Source organism: Syngnathus acus, chromosome 6 (assembly GCF_901709675.1).
Source record: "Syngnathus acus chromosome 6, fSynAcu1.2, whole genome shotgun sequence".
NCBI lineage: Eukaryota > Metazoa > Chordata > Actinopteri > Syngnathiformes > Syngnathidae > Syngnathus > Syngnathus acus.
In genome coordinates, this window is record NC_051092.1 from 15,953,917 (window position 1) to 15,977,306 (window position 23,390).

General features: G+C 41.6%; 2 protein-coding genes across 5 annotated transcripts in view; one reads left to right on the plus strand and one right to left on the minus strand.

Moving 5' to 3' along the window:
* Nucleotides 1-23,390, plus strand: part of adat1 (adenosine deaminase tRNA specific 1) — a 525,603-nt gene that overhangs the window by 105,973 nt on the left and 396,240 nt on the right. The gene's annotated exons all lie outside the window — the stretch shown is intronic.
* The window catches only part of meak7 (MTOR associated protein, eak-7 homolog), an 83,010-nt gene continuing 79,165 nt past the window's right edge, over nucleotides 19,546-23,390 (minus strand). The window contains exon 9 of one of the 4 annotated variants that reach the window (XM_037253582.1): nucleotides 19,546-20,493. In XM_037253582.1, coding sequence (XP_037109477.1) covers nucleotides 20,359-20,493 — 135 coding nt within the window. In that variant the 3' untranslated portion in view covers nucleotides 19,546-20,358. Of the gene's footprint in view, nucleotides 20,494-22,442; nucleotides 22,742-23,390 lie in introns of those variants that run through there. The other 3 variants (XM_037253580.1, XM_037253578.1, XM_037253583.1) reach the window with 3 other exon arrangements.

A 23,390-nucleotide genomic window follows, 5' to 3' on the forward strand; every position in this document is an offset into this window, starting at 1 on the left:
CAGACGAAACCATCAACCTGGACAAAGTGTACAACCATTGGAGAAGTGAGAAGGACAGACGTGAAAAATGAGGTCAAATTTAAGTCAGATTTGTGCATATTCTAGTGACGGTTATTAAGATTTTGTCTTGATGGATATTAATCATTAAATGTTGTTACTATTAGATCATGGGTAGTAGAAATGCCAAGAAAAACTGTAATTAGATATTTTACAGACAAAGTGTTACAGGAATTTGCACTGTATCACAAGCTACAGCACAAGTCATTGTGCAAAATGTGAATGTTTTAATGTGAGCAAAATGTTATGTCTGAAAGGTGTATATGTCTCATATCTTCCAGAACAGGACCCTCAGCCAGGCCAAAGCAGGACTCTTGCCATGGCCAAAGCAGGACTCTTCCTATGGCCAAAGCAGGACTCTTCCCATGGCCAAAGCAGGACTCTCACATACTGTATAACATCTACACATCCCATTTTTCAGATTTTTGTCTTTTTGAAAGTGGACCAAATTACTTATTTAAAAATAAAGCGTGCATATCTGATGTTGCTCACACTAGTCTTCAGTTTGCTCAGGGAGCTTGTGTGTATGCCCAGATACATGAAAAATTAGAGGGAACATTGCTTATAGCTTAAGAAAACTAAAAAATCCTATCTCAAAAAATTTGAATATTTCCTCAGACCACGTAAAAAAAAAGATTTAAAACAGCAAAACAAAATCAAACATTTGAAAATGCTGTCTCTCGGTGTGGTGTGGAGGTTGCAGCGCCTCCGATTGGAAGAACCTGAGGAGAGTGGTGAGGACAGCAGAGAGGATCATCGGGGCTCCTCTTCCCTCCATTCAGGACTTGTCATCCCAGCGCTGCGTGTCCCGAGCCCGTAATATTATCAGTGACCCATCACACCCCCACCATGGACTGTTCTCCCTGCTGCCCTCTGGGAAGAGGTTTCGCAGCATCCGCTGCAGGTCCACCGGGTTCTGCAATAGTTTTTTCCCTGCTGTCGTCAGACTGTTGAACATTCAAACTTAGCATTCCTCTGCACACTTGTAAATACGTTTTTTGTCTCCTGCACTGTTTACATACTTTATCACTGCTGCACTTTGTACTTTATACTTATCTTATTTCATATTTTTATATAGAATGTCACTTTTTAACCAGCCGCAATATCACTACATTGTTGAAAGCCGTATGCAACGTAATTTCGTTTTGTGTACACCCAGTGTTGACAAAATGACAATAAAGTTTGTCTAAGTCTAAGTCTAAGAAAAAGTCCATTATTGCACTCAGTACTTGGTTGGGGGTCCTTTTGTATGGATTACTGCAACCAATGCGGCGTGGCATGGAGGCGATCAGCCTGTGGCATTGCTGAGGTGTTATGGATCCCCAGGATGCTTCAATAGCGGCCTTTAGCTCATTTGCATTGTTGGGTCTGGTGTCTTTCAGCTTCTTCTTCACAATACCCACAAATTCTCTAATGGGGTTCAGGTCAGGGGAATTGGCAGGCCAATCGAGGACAGTAATGCCATGGTCAGTACACTATTTACTGGTGGTTTTGGCACTGTGGGCAGGTGCCAGATCATGCTGTAAAATGAAATCATCATCTCCATAGAGCTTTTCAGCAGACGGAAGCATGTAGTGCTCTAAAATCGGCATTTACTCTGGACTTGATGAAACACAGTGGACCAACACCAGCAGCTGAAATGGCTCCCCAAACTATCGCTGACTGTGGGAACTTCACACTGGATTTCAAGCAACTTGGATTTTGCTCCTCTCCAACCTTTCTCCAGACTCTGGCGCCTTGACTTCCAAATGAAATACAAAACTTGCTTTCGTCTGAAAAGAGGACTTTGGACCACTCTGCAACTGTCCAGTGCTTCTTTTCCATAGCCCAAGTCAGACGCTTCTTCCGTTGTCTTGAGTTCAGAAGTGGCTTGACCATGGGAATATGGCTATTGTAGCCCATTTCCCGGACACGTCTGTGAACAGTGGCTTTTGATACCTGGACTCCAGTTTCAGTCCACTGTCTTTGAAGCTCCCCCAAATTCTGGAAGTGACTCTTCTTCACAAGGCTGCGGACATCTCTCTTGGTTGTGCAGCGTTTCCTGCCACATTTCCCCCTTCCAATAGCCTTTTTGTGGATGTGCTTTGAAACTGCACTTTGTGAACAGCTTGCTCTTTGAGAAATTTCTTTTTGTGTGTTACCTGTCATGTCTCGTCCCCAGTTTTGCTAAGTGTCTAGGTTGCCATAGTTTCTGTTCGCGTCGCCCCTCCCTTCCTGTGTCACCTCAATCAATGTAACCGCGGTCACCTGCCTCGTGTTTCGTGTTTTGTATTTAAGTCCTGTCTGCCCCTCGCTCACCGTCGGATCATTGTGTTGTGGTCGTCAGGTCCTGTTGTTTTCTTGTCTCACGTCCTGTTCAGTCAGTCTAGTTATTGTTCTGTTAATGTCATGATGTCTTTTTGTTTCACGTCTTTTTGGTCAGTCTTGTTGTTAGGTTTTGTTAGTGAGTTATGTCAGTTTGCAGAGTCTTTTTGAGTTTGTTTCAATAAACCCGAGAGAGTTAAACAATGCGCTTAACTTTGATGTCTATTGTTATGCAAATTAGGCAGGTGGATGCACTACCCCCATGATACCGCTAGGGGGCGTTGCAGGTGTTTTCGTTGTTATGTAAATGTTGCAGGTGTCTTCGTTGTTATGTAAAGATGCAGGTGTCTTCGTTGTTATGTAAAGATGCAGGTGTATGTCTATTGTTTTGTAAATGTTGTAGGGTGGGTGCAGTGTCACCATGATACCGCTAGGGGGCGCTATCTTGGTGTTACGGTGAGGGGGGGGCATGTACAGGTGTGTTTTTAAGGGGTGAGGGGTGGGCCTACTGCTGGTATATTTAAGGTGGGGTTATTTGGGAAGACACGCCAGCACATGAGCTCTGATCAGAGAGTGCACAAAAAGTTGGAGAGCGTCAAGAATTGTTTGTCATCTATGTCAGCAAATAGTTATATCTGCATGATATTACATTCACATTACATCATGTTTTATATGATAATCTTAGTGTATTATTATTATTATTATTATTATTATTATTATTATTATACTAGTATAAATAGTAGCATGACTTGCCTTTAACCATCTCCATATCGACAGATGTGGTTTTTTTTTTTTTTTTTTTTTTTTTTTTTGCAAATGACGTAGAGGGTGCAATGTCACCAAGATAACACCAGGGGGGTGTTGTAAGGTGTTTTGGTGGGGGGGCGTGTCCAGGTGTTTTTTTTTTTTTTTTTTTTTTTTTTTTTTTTTTTTGCAAATGACGTAGGGAGTGCAATGTCACCAAGATAACGCTAGGGGGCGCTGTAAGGTGCTTTGGTGAGGGGGGCGTGTCCAGGTGTTTTTTTTTTTTTTTTTGCAAATGACGTAGGGGGGTGCAATGTCACCAAGATAACGCTAGGGGGCTCTGTAAGGTGCTTTGGTGAGGGGGTGTGTCCAGTTTTTTTTTTTTTTTTTTGCAAATGACGTAGGGGGTGCAATGTCACCAAGATAACGCTAGGGGGCTCTGTAAGGTGCTTTGGTGAGGGGGGGTGTCCAGTTTTTTTTTTTTTTTTTTTTTTTTTTTTTTTTTGAGAGACTGAAGATCAGAATTACAGTCAAAGGTGCTATGTTGGGGCATGTTTGAAGATTACAATTACAATCAGTGTTGAAACATGTTGGAACATGTCTGAAGATTACAATTACAGTCAGAGTTGACCCTACGTAAAATATAGAGAGAGAGAGAGAGAGAGAGAGATTAGAATTGCAATAAAGGTGTTATGTTGAAACATATTCAAGTGTAGTTTTTAGAGAGAAAGATCAAGACAAAATGTCTGATGATTATAATTGTAATCAGAGCTGAAGCATTAGCACAGGTGTTTTTTTCTAGAAGCGGTCAGGACAGGAAAAACAAGATTAGTATATACAGATTTCTGAAGAAGCATTCACAAAACAACGACTCTGAAACTGCAGATTACAATTACAATCAGTGTTGAAGCATTCGCACAGATGTTGGTTTTTAGAAGCGCTCAGGACAAGAAAAACAAGATTAGTCTCCAAAGATTTGAGTTTCACAAAGACAACGACTCTGCGCCAACAGGCATGTCTGGGTTTTTTTTTTAGGAGAGGTCAAGGGCAAGAGGGGGAAGACAGTCGAAGGCCTCTGAAAGCCTTATATTTCAGTAAATTTTGTATGCTACATTTTGTTTAGATAGTTTTAGGAAAGTAGTCTAACATGTCCTGAGTAAAACACGTGACAAAGGTGTGGTTTTAAGGAAAGGGGTGGACCTACTGCTGGTATATTTAAGGTGGGGTGCATTGAGCGACGAGCTTATAAAGCTAAGCTAAAGCAGCGGTGTTAAACTGTAAACTTGAAGCTTAAATCATGATAGCCGAAACACCTATTAGTATTCATTTAGCCGTTTAGGCGGTTTGTTGGACGCTCCTAAAAAAAAACATTTGTACCTAAAACGTATGCAGCAGCCTCCTACAGAAAAACTTGAGCAGAACTGGGACCTGACAACGGAGACACTCTGGGGATTTAGATTTTTTTATGAAATCGGGGAGCTTTTTTTCTTCATGAAAAACCGAGAAACATCTGGACCAAACAACGATTCTGACCCAACCAGCACGTATGGTTTGTTGAATTCCAATGACTGGGGTGTGATCAGCCAAATCCTACCCCAGGTTTTGACTGAATTTCTAGATGAATACGGCATCCAAGGCGAGTTGAACATAACCTGGGTTTCACGAATTACGGTTAGCGGGAAATGTTTTCTACGACTTAAAGTTTCTCCTCAAACTACTGATGGAGCAGAAGATGGCGAGCTAATCGAGCTACTGTATCTGACGCTAGAAGTGTTTAATAGTGAATGTGGGGTTTTCCAGACAATAATCAACGTACCATTAGCAGAGTGGCTTGAAAGACTGCAGGCATTTGGTGACAGTATTACAAAACTTTTTGTAGATAGCCGTGTTTGGATAAACACCATTGGAGCTAAACGTAAATTGACTTTAGACTAGCCTCACTAAAAACACACACACACACACACACACACACTCTTTTTTTTACGACTACCACCGAAACTGGGGAGGAGGGTGTAACTATTAGCATCTAGGGGAGGGGGTTGTAATCATTAGGACATCTCTGTATAAGAGGAGGCAGCTTCTAGCACACGGCCCCTCAGCCCCTCATACCTGAAGTCCAGAGAGATCGACAACATGGCTCAAAAAAGATCCGCCAGAAGACTTTTACCCGGATTTCCATCTATGATGAACGGACCAGGAGGGAAAATCTCAAGGGGGGTGCAGACGACGCCAAATGAGACGATAACACTCTGGTCAAGTCCCGAGAAATCTGCCGATGAGACAAACAAGGTAGACACGGCTTTCATCACATCTCCACAAGCAGACATGGCGGCTGAGAGAGCTGTGCAAACGCCATCAAAGATCTTTGAGTTCCTCAGACCGTATGGAACCGTATCACCGCCAGCGGACGAGATGTGGTCCTCCCTCGACAATTCTGCCGCAGAGACAAATCAGGCCGACATGGCGTTCATCACATCTCCACAACCAGCGGCCGTGTGGTCCTCCCCCGACAATTCTGCCGCAGAGACAAATCAGGCCGACATGGCGTTCATCACATCTCCACAACCGTCACACAGCTCCAGACAGAGTTTCGGGAGCATCTGCGGACCCCCATCTACCATAGAGCTAACGACACCTGCTGGTTCAGAGGGGGACGAGACCCCCCTAGCAAACGGGGTGGAGCAACATGGCCAATGGTCTTCGTATCCAGCTAGACACCTGTTCGACGACATGTGCGTGAGCTATCCTGAAAGAGGTTTCGACTTGCCATGCCTGACCTATGCTGAAGCCCTCCACATCATCGATCCTGAGGCATTAGCTAGAGAGGTTGATGGTTCGGAGACCTACATCGATCTTCCGACGCTGATGGATGATACAGATGCGGACTTACCATGCTTATCCTACGATGATGTCGCTCCCGAGGCATCAGCCATAGTGGTTGATGATACGGAGCCCTACATCGATCTCACGACGCTGATGGACGACACAGATGCGGGGGACGACCCTCGCCTCCCCTCTGGTGATAACATGCCGATGCAAACGATGACATCATCACCTGTGAAAATCGACATTCCCAAGGATTTATACATGATGAATGTAGAACCACTTTCCTGGTTGATAGTGGAAGATTACACACGCGTCAAACTAATGGTGGCCTACCTTTTGTACGATGCCTTAATAGAACATGCCAAAGCAATGTGTGACGGGTGTTTTCTCGATGATCTCAGTCAGCTACATCACACATGCCTGTTCATAGAGGATCGCTGCTTTTATTTTTATGCAAATTATGAAACAGTGACGGCTGAGCTATGCAATGCTAACTTTCTGCACACATTATCGACCATGCTCTTTTATTTCAGGACCGCTGCTCCTTTAAAACCATACGCAACACAGCTGCGTCCATTCTACACGATCTCGCCCATGAACGCAAGATCTTTGCCCAGCTCCGCTGTATAAAACAAGAATTTAGTGACATTCTGGTGCTGAGTAAGAGTGAAGTGGAGTTATTATTTAGAACCTTTGGGAAAACACAATGGGAAATGTTGTGAGGAAAACATGGGTCCAACTGGCTGCTGATCTAGCATTGTTTTTAGACTATATTAAATAATATTTGCTAGATGATATAACTACATGGTTAAGGAGACTTGAAACCCTAATTAGTGTGAAGGTGAAACCTTCACACTATTGTTATTCCTGTACTTTATTATTATTATTCTACTTATTCCGCTCACTTTTTTGTCGATTAACTACTTCCACATACTTCAACCGATTCACTCCGTTCCACTTTTCACTTATTCCAAATATTCATGACATGGGTGCTTACATTTTTTTCCTTCCAAAAATTTTCCGTTTTCACAAAATTCCCAAATTTCCGGCAATTTTTTCCCCATTCATTTTAATGGCAGATTCAACATTTCACATTTACGTTGTTCCAGTTTTGAAATCACATAATTCAACACATTCAAATCACATTGGGGACATTCCCAAACTTGCCAAATTCAAAATTTCACGTTTTCATCTTTTATTTTGAAATTCACACCCAATTCACCAATATTTCCTTTTTCCCTCTCATTTCTACATTTTTCAACCCATTCAACCCATTCCAACTTTCAACTATTCATCATTTTTCTACCTATTCCACAAATTCCCACTTACCAAAAACTTCACATCTTTTATTTTGAAATTCACACCCAATTCCTTTTTCCCTTCTCATTTCTACATTTTTCAACCGATTCAACCCCTTTCCAACTTTCACTGTTCATCATTTTTCTACCTATTCCACAACTTCCCACTTACAAAAACTTCACATCTTTTATTTTGAAATTCACACCCAATTCCTTTTTCCTTTCTCATTTCTACATTTTTCAACCGATTCAACCCATTCCAACTTTCAACTGTTCATCATTTTTCTACCTATTCCACAACTTTCCCAAAAACTTCACATCTTTTATTGCAATTCACACCCAATTCCTTTTTCCCTTCTCATTTCTACATTTTTCAACCGATTCACCCCATTCCAACTTTCAACTGTTCATCATTTTTCTACCTATTCCACAACTTCCCAAAAACTTCACATCTTTTATTTTGAAATTCACACCCAATTCCTTTTTCCCTTCTCATTTCTACATTTTTCAACTATTCAACCCATTCCAACTTTCAACTGTTCATTATCTTTCTACCTATTCCACAACTTACCAAAAACTTCACATCTTTTATTTTGAAATTCACACCAATTTCTTTTTCCCTTCTCATTTCTACATTTTCAACCGATTCAACCCATTCCAACTTTCAACTGTTCATCATTTTTCTACCTATTCCACAACTTCCCAAAAACTTCACATCTTTTATTTTGAAATTCACACCCAATTCCTTTTTCCCTTCTCATTTCTACATTTTTCAACCGATTCAACCCATTCCAACTTTCAACTGTTCATTATCTTTCTACCTATCCACAACTACCAAAAACTTCACATCTTTTATTTTGAAATTCACACCAATTCCTTTTTCCTTCTCATTTCTACATTTTTCAACCGATCTTCAACCATTCCAACTTTCAACTGTTCATCATTTTTCTACCTATTCCACAACTACCAAAACTTCACATCTTTTATTTTGAAATTCACACCCAATTCCCTTTTCCCTTCTCATTTCTACATTTTTCAACCGATTCAACTTGTTTCAACATCATTCTTCTTCACCTTCACACGCAATTTCTTCAGGAATTGCAATTCTAGTTGAAGCCAAAATACTACCGTCTATGTTATTTTCATACATGCGTTATACTGAACCTTAGAAACTGTTTTTATTTTTTATTGCTGTGTGCTTCCTACTTTTTGTAATAAACAAATGTGACCAGCAAAGTGATTGTTTTCTGTGTTTATTCTATTTAAAAAATCTCATACCTGTATGCTTTTATTAGCTGTGACCAGCAAAGTGATTTTCTGTGTTTATTCTATTTAAAAAATCTCATACCTGTATGCTTTTATTAGCTGTGACCAGCTAAGTGATTTTCTGTGTTTACTCTATTAAAAAATCACATACTTGTATGCTTTATTAGCGGTGACACATTTTGCTACGCGTCAATCTGCATCTAACAATGGGGGGTGACAGATGTCTTCAAAAACTCTATTATAAAGCTAATAACCCAGCTAGTTACGGAGGGGAGGCACGTTTACACAAAGGAGCGATTGTTAACTGTAAAAACACTAATATTAAAAAAGTGAAAGCGTTTCTAGCAGACCAAGATACTTATACTTTACACAAACCAGCCAGAATAACCTTTCCTAGAAATAAAGTTTTTGTTCGAGGTCCTATGAGACAATTTCAAGCAGATTTATGTGATATGCAATCACTAGCACACTACAATGACGGATATAAATATTTACTGACCACAATTGATGTGTTTTCGAAACGCGCTTTTGTACGAGTTCTGAAGACCAAATCAGCTCAGCATGTGACCAGGGCCTTTGAAGATGTCTTAGCAGTTAGCGGGGTACCCTTACGACTCCAGACAGATAAAGGGAAAGAATTTTTTAACAAACATTTCCAGAAATTAATGAGACAGCATAATATTATACATTTTGCAACGTCTTCTGACACAAAGGCGCAAACGGTTGAACGCTTTCACAGAACGTTGAAATCACGAATGTGGAGATATTTTACTGCCAAAAACACACAACGATATGTCGATGTAATTCAGGATTTTATTATCAGCTATAATGACAGTTTCCATACTAGTATAAAAATGACACCTAATGCCGTAAACATGGATAATAAAGACATTGCTTTTACTAACCTCTACGCAAATAACCCCTTCCGACAAGGAATCAAGTTCCGCTTCGCTCCAGGCGATGCAGTGCGTCTATCTAAATTGAGAGGTATCTTTGAGAAGGGTTATTTACAAAGCTTCACGGACGAAATATTCAGAATTACACAACGTCTTCATCGCGTCCCGCCTGTATACAAAATATCGGATTTAGACGGTGTTTCTATAGAAGGGAGCTTCTACGAAGCGGAATTACAAAAAGTAAAAATAAAAAAAAACAAGATTTTTCGTATACAGAAAATCCTTAAATCACGCATCGTGTCAGGCAAACGGGAGTTACTAGTTCACTGGGTTGGCTGGCCAGCCAAATTTGACAGCTGGGTCCCCGCATATAGCGTAAAAGACATTTAAAACTCGACAAGCTGTCACTCTGTGAAATTTCAACATGGGTGATGTCCACAGAGAATTCTACGCAACACTAGCCTCAAATGCTAGCATGCACATCTTCCCTGAGAACACGCTTTCAGAATTTAAAGTGGAATTAGCGCAACATATCGATTTAAAAGGCTCATGGGAGGTCGGCTTATGTGAAATTTCATACATCAACTCAATTTCTGACGTTCCTGAGAAAAAAACGGGACTTCTACTTCAAACATCTGAAACCACAAACTCCCTCGATGGTTTTTTAGAAGATGATTCGGAAATTAAGCATATGCAGAAAAATCGAGAGGGTGTTCGGAATTTTTACCTCAAACATACGTCTCGAGAGGTTGATCCTGAGGTTCGGCATACGCTGAAAATTCGAGGAGGCGTTTTACAACGATCATGAGTCGTTAGCTTCTGAAATCCGAACTCTATTAACTAAAACCAGTACGAGAACAGATTGACATTCAATTTGACCAACATATGCGCAGATATCTGTTTACAGGCGAAGAAAGTTTGAGAATTATGTTCAAGAGCCCTCTAGCGTATATTGTTGGAATGAACCCGGAACATTGGCTCCAGCTCCGACCGGAAGGCGTCTATGGACAACATCCGGCTGATAAAAGAGCCGGTTTATATTTTGTATTCGTTTATACAGATATTGTTCAACATCAAACTATAGGTGACGCTTACGCACCGATGCTTCGCACTCTCCCCGTTATGGGAAAATACGGAGATGTTATAAATAAGACTTTTAATCCTGTGTACTATTTAAACGTGTGCAGAAGTCATATCGAGACCATTACAGTTTGTCTCCGAACAGACCAGAACACCCCTGTGGAATTTGAATACGGGAAAGTTATCCTCATTTTGCATTTTAGATCGAGATAATAAAAACAATGATGACATCATCCACACATCCCGATATGTATAGATTTGTGGATTATTACGAAACGCAAGTGGGAGGAGCGTTTCAAGGGTTTCAGGGGAGCCCCGTTCAATATGGGCGTGGCCTAGGGTCTATTTTTGCAAAACTCTTCCGTTTCGTGATGCCTATGTTCAAAAGCGGCTTTAACCTGGCGAAGCCACACCTTCAATCCGCTGCTAAAAACATAGCAACGGATGTAGCCGGGCGTGTCATAGAAAGAATTCAACGCAAAACAACTACAGCTCAAGAAGGTTCCGGCCTTGCAGTTTTATCACGCAGGGGTTTGCATCCTGGGGGGCGTAGGAAAAAGACAGTTAAAAGAAGAAAACGCTCTGCTGATCTCAGATCAGTTAAGAAAAGACGAAGGAGGCGGAAGGCAGATATTTTCTCTTAAAATGGCCCTTCTACATTTTAAATCGCAAGAGTGTGTATTATCCAAGCCTCGATTTGTTTTCTTGTCCGTAACACAACTATCTATCGAAGATAGTTCTTATGTCGAATTCCTAACCGTTGTCGGCCATTGTGGACCAGGGCCAATTGAATTCTTTATACCCGGGGATGGTTCAAAATATTTAGATTTATCTGACACTCTATTACACCTGCGTTTAAAATAACACGTCGAGATGGGTCTAATTTGCCGCCGCAAGAACAAGTCGGGATTGTGATTTTCCCGATAAACACAATTTTTAGTCAATTAGATATCTCAATGGGGGGAAGATTAATATCACAGTCTAGTGCAACGCATGCATATAGATCCATCATTGAGCTACTGTTAAACTTTTCACACGATTCATTGGAATCCCAGTTCACAGCAGGAATGTTTGCCAAAGACACTAGGGGGCGCATGGACTCTGTTGTTTTTGACGGTCCTAATGTCAACGAAGGCCTGGCCCGCCGTGCACAGCTGATGGGAGGATCACGTGAGTTCCACGTCACAGGACCGCTACACGGAGATATTTTCTTTTCCGAACGCCATCTATTGAATAATGTGGATCTACGGCTAAAGTTAACTAGAGCTCCGGATGATTTTTGCCTCATGAGCGCTCCAGACAGCGACTCGTGTCTCAAGATATTAGGAGCTTCACTTTACGTGAAAAAAGTTTCAGTCTCCCCGGCTGTCTCTATTGGTCATGAAGCCGCTTTACATAAAGGTAACGCTTTGTACCCACTAAGTAGAGTCAATATAAAGACTTTTCTATCCCTCAAAACTCACGGATTTGTCACCAAGATAACCTCTTCCTCGGACATATTCCTAAACAATTGTACTAGCTATGGTGAATCATAACAGTTTTATGGGACGACGAGATTTAAACCCCTTTAACTTTTTACATCATAACATTGAGTATTTGGCGCTTAGCCACGAAGGTCGCCAGATACCAGCTAAAGCTTTTCAACCCAATTTCGAAGCTGGATTATATACACGTGAATTTCATAATCTGTACACAGCTACGGGTCGCTTTTTAAAAGATTTACCGCTCTGTATCGATCAACAAGATTTTAGTCAAGGTTATTCACTTTTTGTCTTCAATTTAAGTCAAGCAGATGATTCCGGTGCTTTGTCCCCCGTGAATAATGGTGTTTTAAGATTAGATTTGCGATTCCGTACGCCCCTCCCACATACAGCCACGCTTATCGTTTACGCTGTCTATGATTCTCTTATTGAGATTAATGCCAAGAGGGAAGTATTGATGGACTATTATTGACACTATGAACGGCCGTGAATTGGATTTGATTATGACTCGGACGCAAAGGGCGCCTGTTTGGAGGTGGTTTTAGCGTCAGACGAGTTAGCTGACGTCAAAGACACGCCCCCCAGACATTATATTGTCAATACACATCCTCGACATCTCCCCGGGGAGCATTGGCTCGCTTTGACTTTAGAATCTGATGGTTTGGCCACATTCTTTGATCCTTTTGGTCTGCCGCCGGACAGTCCTTATTACCCGTCAAGTATATACAGATTTCTGAAGAAGCATTCTAAGCGTATCGAATATCATAATGGGCAACTGCAACACGAATGAATGACACCTGTGGTCAACATTGCGTCTACTACCTGTCACAACGAGGGTGGGGGTTGAGCTACAGTGAGGTATAACGCATTATAGCTACCGATCCTCTGCATAACGACGTCATGGTTACCGATTTTGTCAAGAATTGTCGGAGACCTGATAGGATGCGCGGCGGTCAAATATCTTGTTCATTACATAAATTTAAAGAATGTCATTGTCTGAAACCGTGTTAATGTTTTGTAAAATCTCTTTTATTCAATAAACATTGTTAAAGAGAGTTACAGAGTCATTAGTTTTTTCAGTAACAACATTAACGTATCTAACATTTTTTAATAACTAACCCATTTTACTACCGGCGATCTGTTTTTCCTTTTTTTTAACGCTTACATATTTTGCATGAGAAACATCATCATCATCATCATCTTCATCCCTAGCGTATTTCAAACGTTTGAAATCAGCACGAGCAGAGGGGTTGGAAATGGTTGATTCAGGTAGATTAGCTGTGCTAATGTACGCAGAAATTCTGTCCAGCCAGCCGGTTGAGCTGCTAGTTTCTTACCGGTCACAATTAAATGTTTTATCAAATCGCTCATGTGCGAGCCCCTGACAGTTTTCCCTCTAAAAATAAATTCGCTTCGTGGCGTCCACCTTACATCTTCCGCCGATAATTTTTTCAGCACATAGGAGGCGTTGCGGCGATAACGTGGACCTATCGTATCCAAAATATCAACCCAATCTTCATCCGGCACTTTTTGAGCCGTTTTCCTTTCCTCTTCAACGCCCGTCTCTTCATTACGAATCGTAATAGGAATCTGCTCAGAATCTTTTGTTTGATCACCCCAGATAACGCTGCAGCAGGGTTTGATAAATTTTGATCTTTTCATATTGATTTAAATTTTATTATCCAAACCTGTTTCATCTCCTCATCCAAAGATACTCAGCTCTGTCACGAATGGTGGGGGCTGGCTTATGGAGCCTCTCGAGCTGGTAAGGGGAGATCAGGAACATTTTCTGCGCCGTTTTCAAACTCATTTTATTATTTGTTCATAAAACCACTAATAACACTCCCCAGAACAGGTGCGAATGCCGCTAATAAAGGCAATATGAAACCACCTTTCTGAACTAACACAGCTCTTTTCTTCTTCAGAGTATTTTTCTTATTAGCCAGAAAGCGGATATTTTTCTTCTGCTTTTTTAGTTTTTTATAGAGTTTTGATTTTAAGGGTAGATGTCCTTTTAAAAGATTCAGAGCAATCTCACACAATGCTCTCACTAAACTATTCGGACCTCTGCGAAGTAAATGCTTACGTTTGGCCGGTTTGGATGTAAACAAAGACTTGAGTAACGACGCATTTCTTTTTAAAAGCTTTGTCATCGTTTTATTGTTTGGGTATATAAACCACAGGCCACTGACTATGTAGTACACCTGTACGTAGTCTATATTGTTCTGGGCATGACGGCGTCAGATCTATCAGTAAATACCCGTGCGGCTCTTTCGTTGCATCTTCGAAAGATTCCAAAAAAAACTTCCGGTTGCTGGGGCAGATCTGATTCGCTAAAACATTCACTTGCAATTTATCACGGGGGTTTTTGAACAGAATCAAATAATTACTGTTTAAACTAATAGTACGGCTGAATTTCCCTTGATGGAATACATTCTGTGTTAGCATTATAACGCTTAAATTTTTATGATGTCTATATTGTGTGAATATGCGGACCACTTCCGGATTATCCGAAGCTTGGAAGATGATGTCGTCCAGAATCAGTAGGTGGTGCTGCTGCGGAGGGAACAGCTTCTCGTCATCAAAAGATTCAGGCAGCCCCTTGATGAAAACGATGTCTTTATTCATGTTTTTGAGCTCATCGTACATTGGTTGGTAGGCAGTATAAACCCAGACAATATTATCAGGTTTTTTTCTCATAACATGTTCAGGATTTTCTAAAACGGTTCTGACAAAGAATGTTTTACCACAACCTGACGGCCCTGCTATTATAGAGGAAAAAGGAAGTTCTAATCTAGGGTCAAATTCAATCTGGTTAAAAGCCATTTTCCACACACATCTGTATGTATGGAGGGAGATCAATAACCAAATGGTTCAGTGCGACCTTGAACGAGCAATCTTCTTTTGTCGTAAACCACACGAAGCCTTTTGGAAAATGATGTGTTTCTGAGATGAAACCCCCTCTTATCGCGAACAATGCCATGTTGGGGTGCGTAAAGCACATCTGAGATTGCACCTGCTGTGTCGATGTACCCCTGAACCATGTCGAGCATGCTATCGAGATTGATACTCTGACCGCTTTCGTGAGTCTGCGTGATCCCTTTCACCTTCATGACTGTGAGGCCGGTCGCTCTTGTCCTGTAAGCGTATGTTTTAGGCCCTGCTGAGACAAATTCTGAAATGCTGTCATTCGAAAGCTCATCTGTCAAATCGCCCAGATAATCCCCTAGCGGGAGGGCACTTTCGCCAGGTTTCACCGTGTACACGAGACTGTCTGTGTCTGTGTAAAGAACGCGCGTCTGTAAAATTTCTAAATAGCTGTACATTTTTAGACGTGCATACGCGGTTGTGAAACAAGCAGCTGCCACGTTTGATGTTTTTGAGGCGGGTATCTCATTGTTTATGTTGAAACAATACTGTACAATCGAAAGCTTTTCGCTGATAAAGTGGAAGAATTTCACATCGTACAGACCCGAAAACAGAAGTTCAAAAAATTCCTCAGATTTTGTCACAATCTTTGTGCTTGTCATGTTCTCACGCTGGGCTAGTTTTCCCCACAGGTTATTTAAACAGAGTTTTGAAACTTGCCGTTTTCCAGGGTTTACAGCGATTTTAGAAAAAACTGGACACACCCCCTCACCAAAGCACCTTACAGAGCCCCCTAGCGTTATCTTGGTGACATTGCACCCCCTACGTCATTTGCAAAAAAAAAAAAAAAAAAAAAAACTGGACACACCCCCTCACCAAAGCACCTTACAGAGCCCCCTAGCGTTATCTTGGTGACATTGCACCCCCCTACGTCATTTGCAAAAAAAAACAAAAAACACCTGGACACGCCCCCCTCACCAAAGCACCTTACAGCGCCCCCTAGCGTTATCTTGGTGACATTGCACTCCCTACGTCATTTGCAAAAAAAAAAAAAAAAAAAAAAAAAAAAACACCTGGACACGCCCCCCACCAAAACACCTTACAACACCCCCCTGGTGTTATCTTGGTGACATTGCACCCTCTACGTCATTTGCAAAAAAAAAAAAAAAAAAAAAAAAAAAAAAAAAAAAACCACATCTGTCGATATGGAGATGGTTAAAGGCAAGTCATGCTACTATTTATACTAGTATAATAATAATAATAATAATAATAATAATAATACACTAAGATTATCATATAAAACATGATGTAATGTGAATGTAATATCATGCAGATATAACTATTTGCTGACATAGATGACAAACAATTCTTGACGCTCTCCAACTTTTTGTGCACTCTCTGATCAGAGCTCATGTGCTGGCGTGTCTTCCCAAATAACCCCACCTTAAATATACCAGCAGTAGGCCCACCCCTCACCCCTTAAAAACACACCTGTACATGCCCCCCCCTCACCGTAACACCAAGATAGCGCCCCCTAGCGGTATCATGGTGACACTGCACCCACCCTACAACATTTACAAACAATAGACATACACCTGCATCTTTACATAACAACGAAGACACCTGCATCTTTACATAACAACGAAGACACCTGCAACATTTACATAACAACGAAAACACCTGCAACGCCCCCCTAGCGGTATCATGGGGGTAGTGCATCCACCTGCCTCATTTGCATAACAATAGACATCAAAGTTAAGCGCATTGTTTAACTCTATACCAGCAGTAGGCCCACCCCTCACCCCTTAAAAACACACCTGTACATGCCCCCCCCTCACCGTAACACCAAGATAGCGCCCCCTAGCGGTATCATGGTGACACTGCACCCACCCTACAACATTTACAAAACAATAGACATACACCTGCATCTTTACATAACAACGAAGACACCTGCATCTTTACATAACAACGAAGACACCTGCAACATTTACATAACAACGAAAACACCTGCAACGCCCCTAGCGGTATCATGGGGTAGTGCATCCACCTGCCTCATTTGCATAACAATAGACATCAAAGTTAAGCGCATTGTTTAACTCTCTAACCCTGGTCCAAGCTGCACTTGGTCTCCCTGCCCCATTTCCACGTTTCGAAGCCTGACAGTTACCCTCCTGATGGAGGAGGTCAATGATGGTCTTCTGGACAGCAGTCAGATCAGCAGTCTTCCCCATACTTGTCATTTAGTTTACTGAACCAAGCTGAGTGGTTTTCAAGGCTCAGGAAACCCTTGCAGGTGTTTCGAGTTAATCAGACCATTCAAGTGATTAATTGAATACCCTACTAGTACCGTAATTTTCGGACTATAAGTCGCGTTTTTTTTCATAGTTTGGGTGGGGGGGCGACTTATAAAAAGGAGCGACTTATGTGTTTTTTTTTCAAAAATCTTCAGAAAAAAAAAAAAAAAGTGAAACCGCGATAAACGAACTGCGATGTAGCAAGGGATTACTGTAATTTGAGTTTCAAGTGACGTCAGCAGCGCGACGCGGCGTGGCGCGGTGGTTGTTTACAAAAAGGACAAAGATTGATCACGGGATGACGAAGATGACGAAGGGCCCCACGTACTACCGGCATCATTAGCGGCTTTGTTTCTAAGTGACACGGAGTACGAAGAGTTTGAAGGATTTAAGGATTTGGAGTGACACAGAAGGTTTGAAAAACTATTATGGCTTTTACGCACGCCCGGTCCTACTCTACGGAGCTCTCTTTCACCTCCGTGGATAGAAGTCGGGGGCCGGCGCTCGGCCGGGTGGCTGTCCGGGGACAGTGGATGGGGCTCGGACATGCCTTTTACGCACGCCCGGTCCTACTCTACGGAGCTCTCTTTCACCTCCGTGGATGGAAGCCGAGGGCCGGCGCTCGGCCGGGTGGCTGTCCGGGGACGGTGGATGGGGCTCGGTCATGGCTTTTACGCACACCCGGTCCTATTCTATGGATCTCTTTTCCACTTCCGTGGCTGGAAGTCCACGCCGCCACACGCCTGGAAGTTTGTTTTGTTAAATAAAGAGCCGTTTACCAAACCCACATCTTTCCTTGTACTTTGTTAACGCTACAATCTAGTTATATACTAGATCTGTGGAATAACGACGAGGCTGACGTCAGGGCTGACGTCAGGGCGCACGCGCGGCGTTGTTGATAAAGGACGAGGAATTTGATCGATGGATTTAATGATTTAAAGTGCACAGATGGTTTGATAATATTATTGCTTATATAATAGTTATCCATCCATCCATTTTCTGAACCGCTTAGTCCCCACGGGGGTCGCGAGCGTGCTGGAGCCTATCCCAGCCGTCATCGGGCAGTAGGCGGGGGACACCCTGAACCGGTTGCCAGCCAATCGCAGGGCACACTGAGACAAACAACCATTTGCACTCGCACTCACACCTAGGGACAATTTGGAGTCTTCAATCGGCCTACCAAGCATGTTTTTGGGATGTGGGAGGAAACCGGAGTGCCCGGAGAAAACCCACGCGAGCCCGGGGAGAACATGCAAACTCCACACAGGGAAGGCCGGAGGTGGAATCGAACCCGCACCCACCTAACTGTGAGGCGGACGTGCTACCCAGTGCTCCACCGAGTAAGGCACTGTATGTTATAGTTATTTGATATATTTTATTTCGTGTAGCAACTTGTATATGTTTTCATCGTTACAGTTCAGTAGTTGTTGGCTCGTTGAACTCTTGTTTTGTTAAATAAAGAGCCGTTTACCAAACCCACGTCTTTCCTTGTACTTTGTTAACGCTACAATATAGTTATATAGTAGATCTGTGGAATAACAACGAGGCTGACGTCAGGGCGCACACGCGGCGTTGTTGACAAAGGACGAGGAATTTGATCGATGGATTTAATGATTTGGAGTGACACAGATGGTTTGATAATATGATTGCTTATATAATAGTTATTTGATATCTAATTTATATATCGTTATATGGGCCTGTGTAATATTTTCAATTGCAAGCGCACCCATTGTTGACAAAGGACGATCGATGGATTTAATGAATTGGAGTGACACAGATGGTTTTATAAACGTGTTATTTATGTAATAGTTTTTTTTTTAATAACTCTGAATGTTACGTCAGGCCCGTTCTCAGCTCTTCGTTTGTGTTTATGTCACGTTAGCATACCTATCGTTTAGCCTGTTATTGCTCGTTCATGTCTGTTCTTGGTGTTGGATTTTGTCGAATAAATTTCCCCCTAAAATGCGACTTATGCTCCGGAGCGACTTATATATGTTTTTTTTCACGTTATTGTGCATTTTATGGCCAATGCGACCTATATTCCGGAGCCACTTTTAGTCCGATAATTACGGTATACTTTTTCATGATATTCTAATATTTTGAGATAGGATATTTGAGTTTTCTTAAGCTGTATGCCATAATCAGCAATATTAAAATAATAAAAGGCTTGCAATATTTCAGTTGATTTGTAATGAATCCAGAATTTATGACATTTTTGATTTTTGAATTGTATTACAGAAAATAAAGAACTTTATCACAATATTCTAATTTTCTGAGACAGTCCTGTACATTACCTTATTTTGTATTGTTTCATATTGTGTTAAGTGTTGCCCACTCTGCAGCCATTGCAGCTTGATCATTTGGAAGAGGGATCTTCCCATCTGTGGTCCCTTCTCAAGGTTTCTCATTTTTGCCCAATTTGGGGTTTTTGAGTTTTCCCTTGCCCTCCAGGGGGTTAAGGTAAGTGGATGTGGAGAATATTTGTCAACTGTGGGCATGTGAAGCCTTTGAGATGTTTTGGTGATTAAGGGCTAGATCAATAAACTTGATTTGAAGTTGATTCGTTTTAAGGGTCAAAGGTGTTATGACATTGGCTATTTTTGACCACTCCAAATACATTTGCACACAAATGACAACACAAACCTCAGTCAAGTTGTTCTCAGCAGGGTCCGCAATATTATATGCAGTGAAATTCGATGATTGATTGTGAAGGGAAGAAAACAATGACTCTAGACGTGCGTCAGCATTTGAATATGCAATTTTGCCACACTTTTGGAGAATTACCCATCTACAAAATGGTTTTGAAATGTTAGAATGTGCCTGCTGCCTACATGTAAAATGCACAGTAGGCTGCATTCACACTGTGAAAAATGTTCAGTCGGATACAGTGCACACTTCTGCCAAGCCACACGGAAGAAAAGACAACATAAGTAAATCACTGACATGCAATTAAGACACCAGTAATAAATTGCACCGTATCAAATTGCTGCATGTGACCTTCAGGCATTTATACCTGCAGTGTGAACATAGACTAACTATATTCATCTGGTACTACATCCACTTACATTTAAGCAATTTAGATACTGCCAAGGATTGTTATCCCGGTTTACGAGAACACAGTCACAAATTACAATCACAGGCTGGGAATAGATGAAATGACTGTTTAAAGGTAGATTAGAATACAAAATTTGCATCAGCACACGATCTTCCATGGGCCCAGATAAAGTGACAAGGAAGTTGACCTTTAGTACTTCTGGTCCTTATCTGGCTCCCTGAGACCCTGGCTATGTAATTTTTTGCCTGTCATCTCCATCATAGCCTGGACCTCTGGATCCACATCCAAGACACTCCTCTTCCCCATCCCTTCTTCATCCTGAAACTGAAAATTACAAGATTACAATTATTAGTTTTACAGGTGGGAAATAGAAAGACGCAACTGTAGATGGTGATTGGAGAAGTGTATTAATAAAACTAGCTTTCAATATATCACACAAGAATTTGTGTAGTGTGATGCTACTCTACTATGTGCATACAAGGTGTATACTACAGTATGTGTTTTCCATCAAACAAATCGATTATACCCTCTCAATGTGAGACTGATCGCAAAATTTGGATGTCAGCTGTATACCGGCACGAGACACAAAAGAGATGACGGTCCATTTTTCACTCACTAGCCCAGTTTACATATTTATTGTTCATTAAAATGAAAAGTGTTATTTTCAATTTTACCCCCCATTTTTAATTAACAATATGGCCATGTCCAGTTCATGTATTTTTTGTTCAGGAAAATTAAAAGTATTATTTTCTATTTTGACGCCCATTTTTAATGAAGAATATGACCACAACCCCCTCCCTTCATGTCTTGGTGGAAGACACTTGAGGAGCCGATCCCAATTCCCCCACTGGAAGTCATTGTAGACTATTGCTTAAAATGTCCAAAATCGACTATCAATTGGCATCAAAATTTACATGGACATCCCTACATACGACCACTTCAACATATTATGATTAGCCTCTCCGTGGCTGATTTATATGAGAATGAAGAAATGTGGAAGTGCACCGGAGAGCCCCATATATACCAACAGGATGGGAAAACGCGCACACTCGCACACTGCTTCCTGGCTGTCCACGGTGAAGACATGCAGGCATAAACACCAATTGCAGACTGAAGTGAGGAATGAGTAGATATGCACATTAATTTGGTGACGACCGGCCCTGTTTATTAATACCTCGACACATCAACTTTAAAACCATGTGTTCTTTTGAAGTGAGCAGCTCTGACTGATCTTTCGAGTCAGAGGTTTTACACACACACGTGCCCGCATGTGAGTGAGAGAGAGCGAGAGCGAAAGCGAGAGTGAGACTGTTGAAGAAATTAACTAGTGATAGCGTGTTAAAAAAAAAAAAAAGCTTGCTTCTGGCCTTTCCTGATCACATTATTAGACTTGATATAGCTTTCCAGAGGGGCTGACTTCATCATTCAACATCCTGGATTCTCTACAATCTGCTTTGACACATTTGTACTGGAAGCAGCGTCCTACCAGTACAAGGCACAATATGGTGGAGGAAAGAGGTGTGATACCTCAGAACGTGTTCCGTTTTTATTAAAATGTAGATTTGTCTGGAATAACTACAGCCAAGTTATTTGCACTTATAGAATGAAGTTCATCCTTATGCACAAATTTTCATGTAGCTGTTATTTTTTCCTAATAACTTCAACATAAGTACAGTGTCTACTATATTACAAAATCAGTTTTTATTTTCCCTCATCTTAAATGTTTATTCTTATGCTTTCCCGTTTCATTCATCAGGAATAGGCACGTTGCCTCAAGGCAGCTGGTAAGATGGTGCTGGTGATTTCTAGGATGCTCAATTTGGGTACCCCTTCCATCCTGCGCCATGACCAAGATTAGGGAGGCCTTGCCATCTGGTGCCTGTCATGGGTTTCTAGAGCCATAGAATATCCAATATCCCCATGTGTGCTATCTGATGCCTTTCATTTCATCTGTTCAAATGCATAATACAAACCTATAATTTATTTGACTTCTATGAACATTCAGAAACAGATTTAACTTGTGTCACACTTTAGCTCAGTGACCTAGTGGTAGTGTGTCCGCCCTGAGACTGGAAGGTTGTGGGTTCAAACCCCGGCCGGGCCATACCAAAGACTATAAAAATGGACCCATTGCCTCTCTGCTTGGCACTCAGCATTAAGGGTTGGAATTGGGGGGTTAGATCACCAAATGATTCCCGAGCGCGGCACCGCTGCTGCTCACTGCTCCTCTCTCCCCCAGGGGATGGATCAAAATCACATGGGGATGGGTTAAATGCAGAGGACAAATTTCACCACACCCAGATGTGTGTGTGACGATGATCAATGGGACTTTAACTTTAACTTCATGTACATAAAACAGAGAATAAATAATAATGATATAAAAAGCAGTCTTTGAAAGTCCAAGGTGATTTCTTATGAACTGGCTTGCTCGTTTGGACTGATACGGCTTCTGTGTTGCTTCTTTGCTTGGGTAGTATAAGTCGTTTGTTCGGGGTGGTGGTGATGACTTCGTCTCTGATGTGTTTCCCTCTTATGAGCTCCACCACATCCTTCATCACAAGACTGATGTTCCCTAGGGAAAAAAAATCAGTCATGATATAGATCATTGGCAACAATGATCAAACCATATTTCTGCCCGAAATGTATCCATGAAAGTTATATTAGAAACACTATTAAGCGTGTCATATTTCTTCCCGTCTTTGAAAAAAATACAAGGGATCTCCACATTACCCCTCAAGTCTCAAAACATGTAGACCAGGGGTGGCCAACCCGCGGCTCGCAAGCCGCATCCGGCTCTTTGGCTGGTTCCATGCGGCTCTTTTACGTTCATATCAACATTTTGTTATTTTTTGTGCGTATTTGCTTCGCTTGAGTTCAATATGGTATTTTGGTCAAACGCGCATGCGCGTGAGGTGAAATCCCGCAAAGGAGGAGGGACAAACCCATTTGAGGAGTGTCAATTTCGCTCTAAAAATGGCAAGGAAAAAATGCACAGCTAAGCGAATATATGAGGATGAACACAGGACATTTTTAACAGAGTTAAAGTTGTTTTTTGTTGAACGCAATGGCAAGCCATTCTGCCTGATATGTCGGACGTCATTAGCGCATTTAAAAGCTTCAAATGTTCAGCGCCACTTCAGCTCACTTCATGTCAATATCGATAAGGACTTTCCATAAGGGACTGAATTTCGCAAGCACAAGTTTGGACACTTTGAAAAGTC